This window comes from Strigops habroptila, chromosome 17, assembly GCF_004027225.2.
Source record: "Strigops habroptila isolate Jane chromosome 17, bStrHab1.2.pri, whole genome shotgun sequence".
In the NCBI taxonomy this organism is placed as follows: domain Eukaryota; kingdom Metazoa; phylum Chordata; class Aves; order Psittaciformes; family Psittacidae; genus Strigops; species Strigops habroptila.
The window spans coordinates 1,091,024-1,110,722 of NC_044293.2; the positions used below are offsets into that span (position 1 = coordinate 1,091,024).

Here is a 19,699-nt window from a genome sequence, read left to right on the forward strand (position 1 = left end):
CATTACTCCCCCCTCAAACACACATCAAGATTCATCAATAGCAACCGAGTTTGAAATCACAGCCTGGGTGTGAAGCGCAATCTTGCACCCAGCCCTTGATCCCGCAAGCGCCACTGACGTCCCCCCGGTGAGCCTGCATTCAATGCCAGAGTCCTGCGAGCAGTGCTGTGTGTGTGCGACAAGGCTGAGAACGAACGGCAAGATTGATTCTGATGTGAGCACCAGCAAAGCAAATGGGTTTTTGAAAACCCTATAATTTCTCTGCAACCCTTGACTTCACTAAACACACAGTTTTAGACTACGGCACAGTTAGGTAGGCATTAAACAAAAATGAGCTGCACTAATGATGATTTATGTGCGGGATAACCTTCCATAAAGAATTTATCTCTGATTTCAGGGTAAGTTACAGCATTGCCAAGTTAACCAAATAATGCAGCTCACCACCTCAAACCCCCCACTGCAGCAGGGCCACACAGACACCGAGAGCTCCCCACGATCACTCCAGGTCTCTTCCAGTGCGGGTGCTCCTGAGGGGACACGTTCACCAGGGAATCAGACAGACAAGAGCCAGGCAGAGGCACCCTCTGCAAGGGGTACGAGCAGCAGGCACTCGAGCAAGGGCCCCACATCCCGAGGCTCCCTGTGCCGCAGCGAGGGATGCTGGTGCCTGCATCCCACCACCAAAACACCATCAAAAGAGCAGCCAGGTCTGCCTGAAAAGACGCACCTCAAAGGCCCAGCCGTGGAGGTTGGGAGCTCCATAATCCCAATTAAGCATTAAAAGAACCCAAGAAAGCTCACAAAAGGGCCACGTATGGAGCTGGAGAGCAGAGCTCATGAGAACAGCAGGCCTAGAGGAAGTGCTTGGTCCCTGATTCCAGAGCTACACAGTATTTTGGTTTGGTGGGGTGAAAACCAGGGATGCAAAGGAAAGCAGAGATTTACTGTGGAAACGGTCACTTAGAGAGGCCTGGATGGGGGGTTTTCCTGCTCCTGCACATTAGGACTGCTCATCCCCTGCTGCACCAAGGCTCGCAGGGAAGATGCACAGTCTTCCACAGGAAGCACTAGAGGAAAGTTTCAGGAACAGCAGCGGGTTTGGCACAGTGAAGTTAGGAAAGAACACCACGTTACACACAGCCAGCTGTAAATACAGCTTGGATGTACTCCTGAAAGAGCTGCAGCGCTTCCACACACCTTCTCTGTTTGCAGGCTGAGTGGAGGCAAGCCATGAGGTGCTGGGTCTGCACCAGTGCTTGATCTCACCATCTAGAAAGCATGTTGAAGGGAGCTATTAGGCCTCAGCACCACATTTCAGCTCTCCTCAGCCTTCACACAGTTTGCTCTGAACAGCAGGGACACCCTCCTCCTCTCCTCGTCTTCCTTGCTCAGAATTAGGACAGAAGCAGAGGTTCACCAGCGGTCAAGAAAAGACCATGTTTTTGGTAACAGCAAAGCCAGTTTTAGCTCTAACACAAGCAACAACAAAAAAAATAAGCTTCAGGCAGATACTATATTTGTAATCCAACAGCAAAACATGTTTGCTTGTGTTGACTCTGCACTGTAACACAATTTATATGTTCTGTCTTTAGGGTAATTATTGCTTTAGAATGTTAAAATCGTTCCACTCTAATTAAATCATCATATTAAAAAATCCACTGCCACAGCAAAGTTGGGAACAAGTCTGGATAAGATCACACGAGCGCAGGGGTGCTCAGTTCACAAACTTGCTGCTGAGCAAACCAGGATCCCGGGAGCAACAGCCACCTTCCCTGGAAGCGCTGCCAGGAGCACGGGCACTGTCAGCCACCAAGGAACAAACACACCAGGTTGTGGTGGTGATGGACCTCTCCGTGTCCTGCTCAAACACGCCTGTGGTGGGCAGAGCATCACCACCCAAACATCGCACTGCCCAGCAAAGGGTGCCATGCCCTTTCCGACACCAGCGGGCCTCCAGGGGAGCCTCCCCAAACACACTTTTCCGCAGCCTCTCGGACCACCCGGAGGTTTCTCATTGCTAAAATGAAATGGTCATTTCCACAGTGTTCCAAAACACCCTCACGTGCCAGAAGCTCCGTGCAGAGACTTGTACTCAAGGAGGCAAAACACTGCTTGGACACGAGCTGGCTGCTGATCAACACAAACTCATCACTCTGAACACCCGGCCAGGGAAGACCATGCTCCGGAGGCAAAGAGTTTCATGTGGTGTTTCATCCTGAGCCTGTCAGAATGGGGTCAGCGCTGGGGAGCAGAGGCTCTGCAGACCCGGGTCCTGACCATGGCAGGGCAGTTGGCTCCCGGCCCCGGAGATGCAAACCGTGACAGGCTCTGGGCCAGCAAGGGCACAGCCTCAGTCAGTCAGTGCAGCCCGGACCCCTGCATGCAGGGGCCGCACACAGACCCTGCTGATGCATCACAGCCTGCGGGCCATCAGTCACCATCAGCACCCCCAGAGCACTGCTTCCCTTTGCCTGCCTCCCAGCGCATGGGCTGTGCTGAGTCAGCACATTAGCCACGCTCAGAGTCATGGGCCACCAGCAAGAGCCACCACTGCCCTCAGAAGAACCTGTCACCCGCTCCAGGTGAAGCACTTTGCTCCTTAAGCTCCTTAAGAAACAGCCCTGCAAGCAGGATTACAGCAAATCACCTCTCATGCTTGGTCAGCAGCTGCCCCAGCAGGCACCAGGCTCCTGCCCTGCTCCTGGTGGCATCTGCCCTCCTGCATCTGCTCCTCTCAGCACTGCCAATGCAGCAACAGAGCCCTGGAGGAGCATCGGGACTTGCTGACCTGTGAGCAAATATCAAGCGCAGAGCATCCGCTTTGGGCAAAATCCTTTAATTCTCCCTGCGTGCCCCTGGGGGAAGCAGTATTGATTGCTTTACTACTAGCTTACACATGCTGTGCAGGCAGCCAGCGCTGCCATCAATACCGGCTCTGAGGAGGGAGCCAAAAGGTCACCCCGGTACACGGGGACACGGGGCTGGCCCCACGCTGTGCCAGCACCTGCCCACAGCCCTTGTGCTGCTCCAGAGCCTGTGGGCAGCCAGGCAGGAGCATGGGACCAGTGCCCGCAGCACCGGCAGCTTGCCCTGCTCCTCTCCCCTCCAAGCTGCACAGAGACCGTGTCCCACCAGTGCTCCGGCCACCCCTCATCCCCATTCCCAGCTAGGGGAAAAGCCCAGATTCAGAGGCTTTCTGCTCCAATGGGAACCCTGTCCCTCCCGCAGGCCCCTTCCCCACAGACCAAAGTCAACGCAGAGCAGGACACATCCCAGTCCACAAGGCAGGCACACGGGACAGGGATGCCAAGCATGAGGTGCATGATGCCATTTTTACTGCATTCCTTCCCCCGTGGCTCAATCAGTTGTGAAAACTCACAAGAGAAGCTGGGAATTTACTTGTGCATCTTCCTGACATGAAAACATCTCTGACATGGGAGTCAGGACACAGACAGCACGAGACAGCTCTTTTCCTGTTGCCCACACCCCACATGCCAGGTACCCAAAGCGAGGTGGCTTGCAGGGACACAGAAAAAGCCAGAACAGGGCACGCTTACACCAAACATCCATGAGCCCAGAGATACAACAAATACCGACCACAGCATCAAGGAGATCCTGAGTACAACACGCCTGCGCGTACCACCAGCGTTTTCCAGTACGAAGCCATGAGATGGTCATCAATAAAAGCCTTTGCTTTGGCAGCATAGGCACAGACAATAAGCCAAGAAAAGAACCTCCACGACAATGAGTTTCACACATTGGCAAAGCAGATTTTCAAAGAGAATAGTAGCTCCTCTCTTACCTGGGATGATAGAAACGGTGTCTTTCTCCCAGGACACAACACTAACGTATTCCTGCACTGAAGAGGGGATGAGGCACTTGAAAACAGCCACGTTTCCACGCATCGACCTTTGGTCCTCCACCCGAACGGTGTACGGTTCCCTGAAAACTGTAGAGAAAAGCAGATGGTTGGTAGCATGACAGTGCTGGGGGAACACACACTTCCTTTTGCTTTAATCCCACGGTTCTCAAACAAACCAACCCACCCAGCAACAAACTGCTTCCATCCCAAGCACTTGGCTCACCTTCCTGGGGAAGGAAGCAGCTCTCCTTGGGAGACCACAGCCTTGTGCTCGGTACACAGAGGGATGCCCCTGCTGCTGGGGCACTGAAATGGTCCCCAGAGTCACCCAACCTTGCTACTAAGGCAAGCTGCTGGTTTTATAGTCACCAAAGTGGCTAAAGCAGAGGTTAGCAGCACCCAGATTTCAGTACAGGGACCAAGGGTATTTCACAGCTGTAATGTTCAGCCTGCACCTTAAGGTAATCACTGCTGGATGCATGCTGACAACACAGCCATGAGGGACCAGGAGAGACAGCCTGCGACACAGAGCCTGGCACCCTCCTAAATCTGCCAGAGGAATACTTAGGGAAGCAGATGACACTTTCCCAGGCCACGTCTCAGTGGGAGCCATGAGCTGTCCCCACCATGTGCCCTATTCCTCAGGGAGATGCACATCCCTTTGACAGCCCCACGCTGCTCCCTGGACCAGTGACAAGGAGCTCCCCAGTGCCACAAGCCTCCAGCTGCACTGGCTGGGTAAGGTCGATCCACCCCAGCCTCTTCCAGCACAACAAAAGATGTCACCATGCCCAATAACACATGCAGACACCATAAACTCCTCGAGTTGAAGTATAAAACACAGTGAATGCAGGTGCCTCCTTACTGTGACAATAATTGTGCCCTGTAGGACGCAAGCACCTGGGCATCACTATCACCAGAGACATGTATTCACTCCGGCATTTAACAACACCCCTCGGCCAGAACAAAAGCAGCTCAATGAATCTCCCAAGATAGAACTCCTTCGCAGCCCAGAAGGAAGGTGTTTTCCTGAGTGGAAAGCACCCGCTGGCAATGCATCACATACCTCGCACAAACAAGCGAGCAGCGAGGGGGTGACAGTATTCCCACCTCGATTTCCTTGGCTTTCGTAGCACCCTGTGCTGCAGCAAGAGGTTGGGACAAAACAAGGGATACATCCCAGGCTCAAGCCCAGGGTGCAGGGGGGCACTTGCCACTGGCTCCACACACCAGCTCCCTGGCAAAGGAGACCGGCAGCAGTATAAGGCATGAAGTTCCAAGCTGCAGAGATCTTTGCCTCTCCTGCACTGCCTGCCTGCAGCTCATAGAGCCCCAAGGGAAAGCTGGGAAGAGGGTCTGGAGTGGCCGCCAGCTTGCTCTGGTTATTTACCCAGTGATCCAGCCAGGAGGACAAAGGCTGCACCATGGAAAGGGACTCCAGAGCCAAAGCAGATTAGCTGGAAAAAGCTTCCTTAATCACATGGAGCAGGAGGTTTATTCATGGGCTTTAAAGGCCAGCGGGGACCAGGAGGAGCATCCTACATGCTCACCATGGCTGCCCCAGCCTGGAGCACACCTCACGAATGGGCTCCAAGCTCTAACCCACACCAGCCTCTGCAGCCACTGGGAATAATCCCCACCAGGGTAACACACGGCCACAACTAGTGTGATTAGAACTTCCCATTGGCTAGAGAGGCTTGCTGCATGTGCCCACCAACAGCTTTCCCAAAGCTTCCAGAGGTTTTTCCAATTCCTCATGTTTGCAACTGCATTTTATTTCTTTGCTTTCTTTATGCAGCTTTAATTGGCTTTACTCAGCGCGTTGCCATTACAAAGCACTGGAGAGTGACTGGGACATGACACAACCAGGAGGAAACAGGAGCGGGGGAATGTTTCACAACTGCTTCCAAAAGCCATAAAGCCAAAGCATTTGGAGCTGCCGCAGCTGGAGCCATGGTGGCCCCCAGAGCCCTGCATGGGGTTCCCACTGTGTGTTCACACCCCCTGCTAGCTGCACCTGCTAAAGGGACACGGGAGGCTGGGCTTCCAGCCGAAATCCCACCGCAGCGGGCGTGCATTCATCCCAGCACTAAGAGAGGGGAATGAAAGCCAGGGCTCTGCTCTGCTACTGGCTTGCTATGATCCCAAGGAAGTCCTCAGCACGCAGGAGAAGAGCAGAAGGCTGTCTGCTTGGCAGGAAGGCAAGGGGCAAAGGACAAGCATTCCCCCCTGCAGCACATCCACTGGCTCTCCTGACATCCGGCCTTGCTGCTCCAGCCCTGAGCATCCACAGCCCCAGCACCCTGGTACCCCTGTGAGAACTCCATGGTCTCAGGCCATGTCAAGACCAGAGGAGCCACGATCATCCACCAAGAAGCACAAGCCACCCTGTGCAGGCAATCTCCTGCTGGGTGCCACAGCCCTCGCATGGCACAGGGGACATGGCCACATCACCCCAGGCCAAGGGGCCACTGTGCAGCGCCCGCTTACAGCATTCTGTGCCTCCTGCACCGAGCCGTGGTTGATAGGTAACCTCCGAGGGTGGGTAAATAATTCACTCTGCAGAAGGGGGTTAATGCCCATTTACTCTGCAGTACAAGGTATTAAAATAAAAAACCCTGTAGTCACTTCTGTCATGCTCCCTCTGCTAGCCCCACTTTTAATAGGTTACATAATGAAGCCATTCCTGGGCTATTAGCCCTCCTCAGCCTGGTCAATAATTTACTATAATGGCTTTTGGAATCAGCTCTTTGCCATATTCCTTCTCTTTTTTTTTCTGTTTAATAAGCCTTGGCATGCTGGGGCTGGATGTGACAGTGGGAACAGGCTTGAGGAGGGCTGTGGGACACAGTGGGGTCTCCCCACCACGGACAGATGTGGTCCAGCTCCTCCTACAGCTGTGAAAAGCCCCCATGCGTGAATGGGTATAACAATACGAGTTCAAAGGGAGAGGACCTCTGCAGCAACACCATGGCCTCCAGACACATACTGGAGACCCCCAAGCCCATGTTCTTTCCCTGGTGGTCACCCCAGCCCTGGTACAGAGCTGGCTCTTTGTTGGGGCAGGATGAACACCTTACCAAGCACCCGGCCCTTCTCCCTGCTCCCTGCCTATGCAGCCTCCATCGATCCACTTGCAGCAGCCCTGTTACTGGGCCATGCCAGGCAGTCAGAGGCGAGTGGGTGCCTCTCAATGGCTCAACCAACAGGCCATGGAGAAGACCAGAGAAAATGCAGCACCTCATCCAAACCCCAGCACCCACAGAGAGCTCCTACCTGCTTTAACACGGATATTTGGGCTCCTGATTTTGCCAGCCGAGTTCTCCGCGGTGCAGAAGTAGTCGTTGTCGTGGATAAAGCTATTGAAGGCTGATGGCGAGAAGGGGTAGAGCTGCAAAGTCCCATTGGCATGGACATGCCGGATGTGGGGCACATCGTAGATGTCGTCGCCTGTGGCCAGGTACCACCGAAGGACGGCGCTGGGTGACCCTGCTGCCGGGCAGGGGATCACCACCCCCACTGTGCTGGAGAAGGTGACCTGCTGGATAGAGTCGTTCACAAAGTAGAGGCTGGTTCCAACATCTTCAGCATGTGCTGTGGAGGAAGCAGAGGCCACCAAAGCACAGGGTTAGTGCAGAAATGGCCAAACCACCGCACAGAGATCACTCCCAGCACGACTGCCCTGAGCCCAGCCCCTGGCCCCCATGTACAGCAGAGCAGAAGAGCATCAGTGCATGGGCTGGAAGCATAAAGGCCACCTTCACAGGCCAGCGCTCTTGCTGGCAGCACGGATCAGGGATCACAGGCGCCCAACCAGGGACTGTGCAAGCAAGGAAGGGTACCCAGGGTATCCCCCCAAGGCTTCCTCAGGTGGCTCTGAGCATGTGGTCCAACAGCAGCACTCACAGGCCTGAGGACACCCATGTGCAACAACAACAACAAACCAAGCACAACAAGCCACGGCTGTTTCTCCTGCAAACCCCAATGTCCCCCAGCCCGGAGCAGCAGAGCATCAACACCCCTGTGCCCCAGCAGCTCCCCAGCACAGAACCCAGATGCCCCTTAGCAATGCAAACATATCCAGTGCAAGCCTTTCCTGAGCAGGACACAGATCCTTCCTGCTACCCCACCGCTGCCTCCAAACACTGCAGCAGCCCCCAGGAGAGGGGCAGGAAAACTGGGGTCAGTGCTGCTCCCCTCACCCAGAGCCAGAGGGAGGAAAGCCCAGTCCCACCTCCCCTAAGCCTAAGCTTAGGCTCAAGGGCACAGTCCAGGGCTGAGCCTGAAGCCACCTGGATGCTTGGGAGCATCTGTGACCACTGCGGACAAGCACTTCCCTTCCTCAAAATGAGGGAAGGGACCTCTTCACCCAACTCCTCCCGTTTCTCCTTCCCACTCTCCAGGACCACGAGCTCCCCCTTCTCCACCAAAGCAAGATCGGCTCTAAATAAGGCTGAGGAGGCCCCCAGTCACTCGGATCCGGTTTCTTTTTATAGTCGCACTCTTTCCAAGTGGGCGGAAGGACAGGGATAGCAAAGCGGCCCTCGGCGCGTGTATTAATAGCTCTGGCTGAGAACACAGCTCGTGGTGCCGCAGAGCCAATAAGCTGATCACTACGGTGCCGCCGGTTCAAACCGAGTCACGGGGGACCCTCCATGACCTCGATTCCTTAACTTGGGGAGGAGGGGACGGGAACGGGGGGAGAAGGAAAGCCTCATCCATAAGGATAGCCTTGCTGCCGCTTCTCGCCCGAGGAAAGGCTGGTTGAGTGTCACTAGCCATGGCCACTCGTATCACCGCACCAGCCCGCTCCACATCATCCTCAACCAGGTCAAGATGGGAAACCACCAAACACCTCATCCCTTCCCAGAGCGCAGTCCTCCCCGTCCTTCTCCAGCTGGACAAACAGCCTTGTGCCTATTTCAGCACCCATGAAATCAGAGGTTAGAGCATCTGGTTCTTGCACTCTGTGTACTCTGCACTGAATCATCACCTAAAATGACAGTTTCCTCCTTTGCCCAGGTCAGGGGCACTGCACAGTCAGAGCTGCCCAGCAAAGCCATCTGTGTAAGGGATTAGCCGACTAGCGAGGTCCAGCGCTGCCACCACACGAGACCACAGATTTATAGGTCAAGAAAGCCTCTCCGTACCTCCACACACACCAGTTCCCTGCGCCCGTGCACAGGTACAAGTAGACAAAGCCATTTATTTTTAACTCCCTCTCTGACAGCACCAGGAGAAGGATGGACCAGAAGAGTGAAGGGCTCCCACTGAGCCAGGCTTTGCAGAGCTCCGGGGCCACCGCACAGCCCTGCAGATGTCATTTTGTGACATCTCCAGGCTGGTTTGTCGTCATGAATCAGCATTTCCCTTTCACCAGAGCAGCGCGGTGCTTCTCCCAAATACATGAAAGAGGAAGGCGCATGTTTGCAGGCGGAGGAAGGGAAACAAAGCAGCAGGGTGCTATCTGTGGTAGAGCCCATCACCCCAGCAAAGCAGAAGAGGGCTGGAGCCAGGGCACACACTGCACTAGGTGCCCATCCACTGGCTTCAGACCAGGAACATCCCACAGTGCTCAGCATCCACCCAGCTCTGCCCCAGACTCCATCCAGCATCACCACCTCAGATCCCAGGCCATGGCTCCTGCTGTAATAAGGATCAGAGAGCACCCCTAGCCTGGCAGGGAAATATCTTCTTCCCAAGCAGCACCCAGGAAGGTTGAGAGATGGATGGGTGAGGGGCTGGAGAGTGGAAAAATACCTCATAAACAAGGGAATTCAGATTACCCATAAAGCTTTTTCAGGTCAAAGGGGGAAACGGATTTTTAATAGAAAATGGAAGTTATGGGATTGGCAATAGTTATGTGACAGACGCATAGAGTTAAATCCATATAATCTCCTTTACCATTTAGCATTGAGCACCATCCTAATTCCATGTTTCATAAAACTGTCTCCAAATCACTGGGAGAGATTAACATTTTAGAAATAGCACTGCAGTATTTTTAACCCAGAAATCACTGCTCACATCTGGTCAGCTGTGCTGACCCTAACCTAGATATTGAGGGCATTAATGCCCATGAACCTGGAAAGGGAAGGCTGGATGAGCCACAGTGGAATGGATTCTGCTGGGGAAACACAGCAACGCAGGCGCATGGCACCGGCCCTGCAGCCAGCACTGGGAGCCACCCCGAGCCCAGCACACAGCCACACACTGCCTCGCGTGCTCTGAAAGGCAGGTATTTTAAGTTATCAGAGTGCAATCTTCTTAAATTGTAGTAAATTACAACCTAGAAGTATTGAAATATTAATATCTCTATCTGAGCTGGGAGAAGCAAGTCATTTTGCTACCACACCGTCGGAATATTTACTAGTCTCAATCGCTGGACTTTCCAAACTCCAGCACCTTCAGCAGCACAGCCGACCTCGGCACTGCAAAGTGCTGCGCTGTGCAGAAAGCACTCGTTTGCTCTAGGAAGTGGCTATGGTAGAACAGCCATAAATTCACCCCAGGATCTGTCATCACACCATCTATTTCTGGAAAAGGCAGCTGAGGTGTAGCTGTGAGTCCTGCACAAGGAGCAGCACAGGCTGAAACCTCAGCCTGGTAAGCACAGAAATGCCATCACCTCACAGGTGAGTGCCCAGCAATGCAAATCCTCCTCTCTGCACCACCGTAGCAGCAGAAAGCCCAGCAAAGGGACTGAAGGAGCCACCAGGACTTGTCCAGCCACCAGCTGTAAGGGGCTGCAGGGATGCTGGGAAGAGCAGCAGGCTAATTGCCACCTCACCACTCATTTATTATCATCATTAAGGGTGGTTGACACCTGCCCTGTTCAAGTAGAAAGCAAACCAAAGCTCGGCGCTCATTGCAGGGTGGGGATTACAGGTAGGTGGCAAGTACCAATCTTTCCACTCTACTGCCTTAAGACACAACAGGAATTCCATCACATCCTGCCTGCACATTTGTAATGCTGGAGCAGTCTTTGGCCTTTCCTGGAATGAGCTTCCTTCAAGCCCTCATCTTCAGGACACTTTTAACAGCCTTTCTCCTAATGAAGGGAGTGACCTTGGAGCTGGCAGAGCCAGAAGTGGCATCTCCGAGCATCACAAAGGGAACAGGGAGAGAAGCAGCTAGACAAGGTGAGAAGCATGAGGCTGGTACCCTTTCAAGCTGAGCTCAAAAGGTGCACACACCCTGGCCAGGAGCATGGCACAACCCCATGGGATGCCACCCCACCATGGTGGCTTTCCAGCCCAAAGGGTTAAAGCCATGACTCGATCCCACCTCCACAGGAGGCCCAGCCTCCCGGCAAAGCCCGTCTGGCCTGAGCACCACTGTCCTCACAGCCACCAACCAAAGATAGAGCAAAGAACGCTGCCTCTGGTCCTCTGTGGGTAAGGGCACTGCTCAAACAGGCTTGGAGTGCAAGCTGCCTGCTCCTTAATGCATCTGCATGGAAATTAAGGCCTGAACCACCTCCAGCTATTACGACAGCACCCAAGCTGAGCCTGTAACCCTTGCCTGGAACAAAAAAAGCCCTCTCCACTGATTTGCCTGGCCCCTGAACCTCCAACATCAGCTTGCCAGAGGTACTAGTCTCACCACCACATGCACACAGTGTACTAACCCAGAGCTGGACATGCCCCAGCTCTGCCCCACCCCCTGAGCCTCCCAACCTGCCCGAGCTCCCCCCAGGAGCCCTCTGCTCTGGAGGGTGAGGAAGAGCCCAGGGACCACCGGCAATGGCCTCCCCTTCCACAGAACACCTCCATGTCTCAGCCGTGCTGAACATGAAGCCCGAGGAGCTGCAGCCGAGTCCCAAGGGGACATCTGGTGTCACTACCAAACCAGGCTGACAAGGTCTCCCCAGGGGGGACTGGGGCCAAGCATAGCAGGTACAAGGGGCATGCAAAGGGATGCACCAGAAGCCGTGCACACCAGGCTTCCTACAGAGCCAGTGGTCCATTGCATCTGTCACACCACAGCCCGCACACTTGCTTTACAACACGGAGATGAGGATTTCCACCATGTGGCCAACGGGTGTGAGAAATGAGGGGCACGGATCAATAGAGCAGCCTCTGAAACCTCACCCACCTTCTCCTTTCCCCCTCTAAGTTGTGCTCGCTCCCTCCTCACGGAGACGAGCAGCCACAGCCCTTTCCAAGAGGCAGCAGCTGGGGCAGGCAGCAAGCGTTAGCAAGAGTCGGGAAATGGGTTTCCTAAATATTTGGTACAGCTCTGCTGGCAGATGATGGCGGCGAGACGCAGATTGCATGTGGTGGGGTTTGTTTCTTACGGATCCACAAGCAGGGAGAGGGGAACTCACAAAACCATGATTATGTAAAAAGCTGTAGCTGGCTATAATCTAGATTTCAAAGACAAGAAACACTCCGCACGCAAACCTGCCACCGCGTAAGTAAAGCGCACATCACAACGACTGCAACACCTGCACACCTTCCTCCTTCGTGCCTCCTAGGAAGTCAACCCTATTAGCAGTCCGCTGATCTGGGTGAGAGATGGCTTCATGTTATCCAAGGCACAGCTCGGAACTCGGTGCTGCCATGTCAGAATTCCTGCCACAAAGAGAGGCTTCCAGTTTCATTCTCGCACTCGGCTCATCGGCTGCTTTAGAGGACAGAGCACTCCCACCCCAGGACCACAGGGGCAGAGACCCAAGCACCACAGGAGAAAGGCACCCAGCGCCATGGCTGCCCAAAGCTAAGCCCACAGCTCCCAGGCAGCCCCCGGCTCTGGGAAGGGCTGCTCCATAGCACAGCCCTGGCACTCGCCACCCGCACCAAGCACAGCCTATTCCTCCAGAGAACAAACGCACCAAGAAATATCAGGGTTGCCTACATGGATTTTCTCATCCAAAGGCAGGAGCAGCGCTAGGTCCATGCAAGGTGCAGGTGAGGGCACTGGGCAAGTCGCCACCATGGCTGCTGGTGCTGGGAAACATTGGCTATCCGCAGGATAAACACACGCTGGGCACGGCGAGGAGTTGAGCACTGCAGGCTTCTCCTCCGTGCATTTAATGAGGGTTCCATGTTTCATTTCAGAGACAAATGAGCACTGTGCCACACTGGGGGGCCAAGACGGGCAGAGATTAAAACACGCAAGCTGCATCGTTCACTGCACCCAGTACAGGAGCATGATGTAAATGTAATGCCAACAGAAATCAGGCAGCAGAGATCCAGCAGGAACATGCAGGGAGATGCTGTTCCAGCTCCAAGCCTCTCAATTTTGACCAGTATGCTGTTCATCGCACCGCTCGCCCCTCGCATCCCCTCCTCCTCTGCCTGGCTGCTCTTGTTCATACCACCACACCAGCTTCCTGCTCAACTCCCCGCCTGTGTGCTTGCCAACCACCTATTTCTGTTTGTTTTACAAGTGGGGAAAGAAACGAGCAGTTACAACCCATCGAGGGATTTCTCAACTTCAGTGGTCCCCTGGATCAAACGTTTATTTGCTTTCAGTTTCTACTTGTGCTCTTGTTCTACAGCAGGAACGTGTTAAAAGGATGTGCTTCAGTGCCCAGAAATATTAAGTATCTGAAAGGTTTATCATGCATTAAGCAATTCATTTTTTGTATCCTATTATTATAATGAAACTTCCATTGTATTGCTGTCCTCTCTTTGGAACCATTTCACTTTAACACTTTGCATCACCAGGACCATTCAACACTGAAGATACATTTTATTTCTTTTTTTAAAAAAAAAAAAAAAAAGAAAGAGAGAATGAGGCCAGGAGGAGTTGTGCTAATGGAGGCATTTAATTTGCTCTTCTCAGAAGAGATTGCTCTGCGGGAAGAGATCCCCTTTCCAAGAAGCTGGGGATGAAAACATGCAAGAGCAATAAACCCTGTGCAGCTCTTTATTATTTGGACTACTGGGGGGACGAAATGGGAGCATCCTCGACGGTTATCTGCTTTTGGTGCTGTTTCCTCCTTGTAGCACAGTAAAAAATGCAAATGTAAGCAAAGCAGAAGCTGGCACGTTCAGCACAGCACATCCTAAACACAATAGCGATTTTGGGTAAAGCTCCCAAACGCAGCTTCGCTCCAGCTCGGCTAAAGCAGCTATTCCATAATTGATAATTGATGGAAGAATTGATCATCACCGCACACCGGACAGGATGCCCTAATAAACCTCAGTAAATATTTGTCATTGGATTCACATGCAGATACATGGGTAACGCAATAGGCAGCACGAGAGGGCTCGTGTCAGGAGGCAGCTCCGTCCCCTTCCTTGCACTTTCCTCATTTCCCAAAATTTCCCCCTTGCTGTTCTCAAATGTCAGAAGAGATAATCAGGGCAAATGTCATTTCCCACCCGCTGAGCAGACCATTTCCCAAAAGGAGGGCACTTCCATCGCCGCATCTGCAGGTCGGGCCGGGTGCGAGGAGGCCATTTATTACAGCAACACAATTAAAAATTCCCGCAGATTCGGAAATGGGCAATTCCTTTATGTAACCTCCATCGATCATGGTAACAATCACACTGTGCTTTAACAACCCACGTTCCGTGCAGCTTGCTTTTTTAATTGCATCTATAGCAGAGGCTCGATTTAGAGTATTACCTCTATATGTTTGGAGAGCATTCGCTTAATCCCCAACTTTAATTTAATCTCTCATCTTTAAGCGTGCATCTGTCTCCTTGACACACTTGTTTCACGATTCCCCCCCATCCTTGATATAAATCTGATTTATGCCGAGGCGCTGGGTTACCCTTAACACGGCATTACTAGAGGGAAGGATGCGGGTTTTGAAGCATCACTGGGTCTAGTCTGCCTTGCGGGATTGGGCTATTGCTCCAGGTCGCGCCGGGAGCGGGCACATAGTGCACGGCTCTCCCGTTCCGCTGGGGCCGGGGGCCCGAACCGGTGCGGCATCCCGTCTCCGTGCCATCATCGGCGCCCCGGGACTGCGCCGAGCCGGGGCTCCGGGACCGCACCGCTCCGCGCTGCGCTGCCCGCTCCGAGCCCCGCGCTCCGCCGCTCCGTCCGGGGCAAGCGCTCCGACAGCCGCGGAGCCCCGCTGCCGGCTGCCCCGGCTGGGCGCACCGAGCCCCGCTCCCGGGAGCGCCCGCCGCGACCCGGCCGGTACCCGGCGCCCCTCCGGCCCCAGCCCCGTCCCCGGGGGGTGCACGTACCTTTCCGCAAAGAGTACAGCAGGAAAAAAGTTACCAGCCACATGCCATAAAGAGCACCTATGGCCCCGGGCTGCGGCGCAAGTGCGGGCGGTGCGGTGCCCCGGCGTGCCGCGCTCGGTGCCGCCGCGCTGCCGGGCAGGGTGAGGTGCCCAGAGCCGAGCTCGCAGCCGCTCCTCCTCCCCTCTCCCGGCGAGTGGCGGCGGGCGGGTGGGCCGGGCTCCCGCGCACTCCCCGCCCCGCTCCCCGCAGGGCTGACGGGCGGCAGCGCCCACTGAGCGGGACCCCGCGGACGGGGCTCGACCACACTGGACCCCCCTTCCTCCTCCTGCCGCTCCCCGGCAGCCAGCCCCGCAGTGGGCACCGCCGCTCCGGGCCGGGCTCGCCCCCCACCGGGGCTAACGGGAGCCGGTCACACTCCGCCAAGCCGAGCCACCGGGGCTGGAGCACACGCAGCGGAGTCACCGGCCGTCCCCTGCAGACAGCCTGTGGGAGGGCGGCTGATCCCCGGGGTGAGCGTGTGCTGCCGATACAGCAGCATGGATGCGTGTCGGGGCTTAGCCAGGACACTGGGCAGCTCTCCTCCTCCCTGGGTCTCCTGGGCGCTTTCTAGAGGACAGGAATGGGGCTTTCCCAAGCTGCTCCCACCACACGGACGCAAGCAGGATAGGGCCTAGAGACTTCATTACACATTCGTCCCTCTAGTAAGCAAACAACAAATAAACACTAGTTAATGCTTTACTTTGGGGGGTGTTTAACTGAGGGTTAGCTCAAGCCTAGGATCTTGCTCCCAAAGACAGTCACACCAGAGCCAGTTTGTCTAGACCATAGAGCAGTTCAGAATGTCTTCTCTTGAAGTGATTATAGGAGGTTCTCTCTGCTTTCCAAAACAGCCTTTCCAATCCCAATTTGTTGGAAAATAAGCAAAGATTGAAGCATTCTGATTTCAAGCAAAACAATGAGTAGAAAAACATTATGTACTGTTTTTTTGTTTTTTTTTTTTAAACAAAGCAGCACTGTTTTGCTTCATTTGAAAACCATCACCACCCAGTTAAAGAATTAGGAACACAGCTCCTTGGCCATTTTCAACCCACACTGGTTCATTGCAATTCTTCACACTTGGGAGTCCCCTGGCAGAGCCAGTGAGCTCAGCCCCACTGCCGAGGTGGTACTTGCACAGTGTGGGTGAGCAACTCCTGTTTCGCAGAGGAGGGACACAACCAATGGACACAGAATCTGACAGCACTAAGTAAAGATACTGCACACCCACCACATGTCCCTATCCCTTCCCTCTTCTAGGCCACCCACACCAGATAGCTGCTCATCACAAAAATGAGGGTATCACCTGACCCATATACATGCACCTGCCCAGACCTCAGTACCCAAAAGCCAGCAGCAAAGGTGGGAGCAAACACTGTCCATGCTATAAGGTCCTGATGCACCACATCCCTTCCTCCTCCTCCTCTCCAAGGACATGCTTCCCCTTCCTCCATGCTGCAGGCTCCATCACTCCATCACCACCCTCCTGTTCAGCCCGTTCCCAGGCCACCCCAGCAGCTCTGTCACTGCTCAGCATGTGGGTGTCCCTGGCGCACAGCCCTGCCACACGTGCTCCTCCCCAGCCCCACGCCATCACTGCTGCTCACTCATACCCCCAGCCAGGCCATCAGTGTCCCAAGAGGCAATGAAGCAGCACTGATGCACACCCGGTGCCCACGCATTGCATCCCTCTAGGAATTGAGGTGCATTTCAATCGCCACCTACACCCGTATACAGATGTTAGCTGATACATAGCAAGGCAATTGGTATTCAGGCCCATACCCAAGGCAACAAGCAAACCCCGGGCTCTGGGGAGCCCCAAGCACATGCCAGGCATCTGCCCCCTTCCCTCCCCAGCAGCTGCTGCAGGATGGCAGCACAGGCCAGGCTGCTAGCAGGAATCTTCCTGCCACCAAAACTGCTACAGCATTTTGCTCCCCAGCACGCTATGTGTTGGACTCAGGTGCAGTTCTACCCTCCTACACTCAGGAGTGAATGAAAGCGGGGCGCGGGGGCTGGCGGGGCACTCACTGGCACAGCGCCCGCAGAGCCTCACAGATCTGTTGGAGGCACATGTGCAGGGGAGTAAACGCTACTCACCAGCTCATTTTTAGCTCCCTTGGCTGCTCAGCATCTCCTGTGAGCTTCCCCATCAGCCCTAGCTCGGAGAATCTACTGAGAGCACTAACCTCCCCCTGCCAAAAGCTCCTTCCTCAGGACAGGACAGCATCTGCTGGCGAGAGGAGAAGCAGCATCGCAAGAGACAGCTAAAGGCTGTCAGGCTGAACCACCAGCCCCGGGTCATGCTCAGGGAGCTATGGCAAGTCCTTGAGCTGTCTGTGCCGCTCATCACAGCCCTGTTTGCTCCTCCATTGACTGTTCAGCACGGCACATGTGTCAGCCCGGAGGCAGATGAGGGTCTGGCAGCGGAGGGCAGGAAGCCAGGCACTCCCTGGAGCCGGCTCCTACCAGCCCACGCTTGGGACCATTCAGGGCCATCAGCCTTCCCGCATTTGAATAGGCCCAGGAAGCATTTGCCCATCGCCTTTGTATGAGCATGCAGCCCGGAAAGCTGGTACCCTGCTAACATCCAACTCATCCGCATGCTGGAATGGTGTCACACGCTTTGTATAGCTCTGATTGGGAAGGGCTGAAAGCCACCACGTTAATTATTTGGGCAGCAATGACCTGCACTTTGGCAGCACGTAGGAGGCTCGCAGGAAGCACGCCCAGCACTAACACACTGGGAGATGTGTGTCTCATTGACCTGCTAACAGGGAGCAAGCAACCTGACAGAGCCAGCAGCAAGCCCAGCTGCCGAGGTGAAGCTCACACTAAGGAACTATTGCCCTGGCCCAAACACTACAACATACACAGGAGAAATCAGAGCAGCACAAACCCATGCGTGGTCCTGAGCCCCTACAGGCTTCCCCCTTGGAGAGAAGGGAACCTCTGCCCTTCACCAGAGCACAACGTGCACAGCAGGGTCTCTCCCACAAAAGCCATGCTTCTGCCTCTCCCCAAGGGCAAGTGGCATCGCTGCCACAACCACCCCAACCCAGACAGCCTCCTTTCATCTCCCCCTTCCCGCATTCTTTCTGGCTCCAGACACCATTTACACTCGACTTCTGGATCCCTCAGAGCTCTGGGGTTACAGGGATGCCCCATGCTCACAATACCCTGTTAGCCAGCCAGATGCTCTCCCTAAGGATAGTTCTTCCACCAGTATGCAAAAACCACTCTCCATACAAGCACACAGCAGGTCCCTGGGGAAAACAGCCAAAGGAGGGGCCTGAGAGGCCCCCCCCCCAGCTGCTGTGATCACTTGCAGCCCAAGGCTTTGCCCTGTACCAGGACAGAGGCACTGCAGAGAGGCACATAGGGCTGTGGGGAGTATCCCTCACCCCAGCATCCCTCCAGCCAGTGCATGCCTGGCCTCACACCGGTCCCAGCCCCATGCCCTCAGCCACCCTCCCAGACAAATCCCCCGGAGGAAGCAGTCATTAAAACAAGAAGGCTACTTACCCTGTGGAGCCGATTTCCACGAAGCACTTTCCGCACATCCAGAACTTCACCCCGCAGGACCTCGTGGCGCGCAGATCCGGCCCGCTGTGACCCCAGACCGAGCACCCTGCTCCACAGGGGGCGCAGCACAAGCTTTATCCTCCATAACAATCCCAAACTCCACATGGCCACTTCTGCAGCCCAACACTAGAGGGTGGGGGAAGAAGGTGGTAATTACAGGCTGGGCTGCAGCTGGGCTCAGCAATTAACACACCATCAGGCACACCTGGCTGTGAAAGGGCTGTCTCCCTGGACACAGTCACCCCAGCAACACCGATACAGACCAGTTCCATCGCATTCCTCACCCCTCCTCAGGCCAGCCAAGGTGCAGCAGCCCCTCATCCTCAAAGCTGGCCCTGTACGGGTGCTACCCAGGTGGTGATGGGGGCAAAGTCCCCCAGCTTGCCTGTGGACATGTCGCAGCCCCGATCTGTGCCTCAGTTTCCCCAGTAGCACACGGAACCGGTTGCCACATGGGGCAGCGGGAGGATAAATGCCCTGGAGGTGGCAGGGGGTTTGTACCCAGGTGAAAGGGGCTGGCAGCCCCCGGCCAGGCAGATGCCAACAGGTTGATGTGCCCCAAAACAGGATCCCCCTTAAGCCTCTGGGTTCAAGCAGCTTCAAGCGTTTCCATAAGGGACCCCCCAGGGCCGGGTCCCCCCGAGCCGGGGTGTGCTGCCGGCGGGGGCAGGACCGGCAGCCGGGATGCTGCGGGACCCGCCGCGCTCCGCTTCCCGGGAAAAGCTGTTCCCAGGCGAGAAGCTGGATCTGTGCTTCCCTCTAGTGTTGCAGCGCGGCAGTGCGGAGCGGGCCGCGGCTCGGCTGCTCCCGGAGCCTTCATCCCGCGGCTGCTGTGGGATGCGCTCACACGGCATCGCTGCGGCCGTCCCTCTACCTCAGTGTGAACACTTAGTGCCTAAGAACCACTGCTCTGGGGCATGTGCGACATGGAAATGAGGGCTCAAGCGTTATTTACTCGGGCTGGAAGGGTAATTGAAGAGCGCGGAGCGCTGCTGTTTTGGCAGACGTGGCTGCTGATGGATGCGCTGCCTTTTCGGGAGCAGAACAAAGGGAGAAGGAGGCGTGT

General features: G+C 55.1%; 1 protein-coding gene across 3 annotated transcripts in view; it reads right to left on the reverse strand.

Moving 5' to 3' along the window:
* Positions 1-19,435, reverse strand: part of DSCAML1 (DS cell adhesion molecule like 1) — a 105,548-nt gene extending 86,113 nt beyond the window's left edge. The window contains exons 1-3 of one of the 3 annotated variants that reach the window (XR_003994297.1): positions 15,013-15,193; positions 7,139-7,456; positions 3,803-3,949 (exon numbers count right to left, since the gene is read on the reverse strand). Coding sequence is in view for 2 of the 3 variants with exons in the window: in XM_030505680.1 (XP_030361540.1) it covers positions 3,803-3,949; positions 7,139-7,456; positions 15,013-15,055 (508 nt within the window). In the remaining variant the exon portion in view is untranslated. Of the gene's footprint in view, positions 1-3,802; positions 3,950-7,138; positions 7,457-15,012; positions 15,194-18,573 lie in introns of those variants that run through there. The other 2 variants (XM_030505681.1, XM_030505680.1) reach the window with 2 other exon arrangements.
* Between the last annotated feature and the right edge of the window lie 264 nt (positions 19,436-19,699).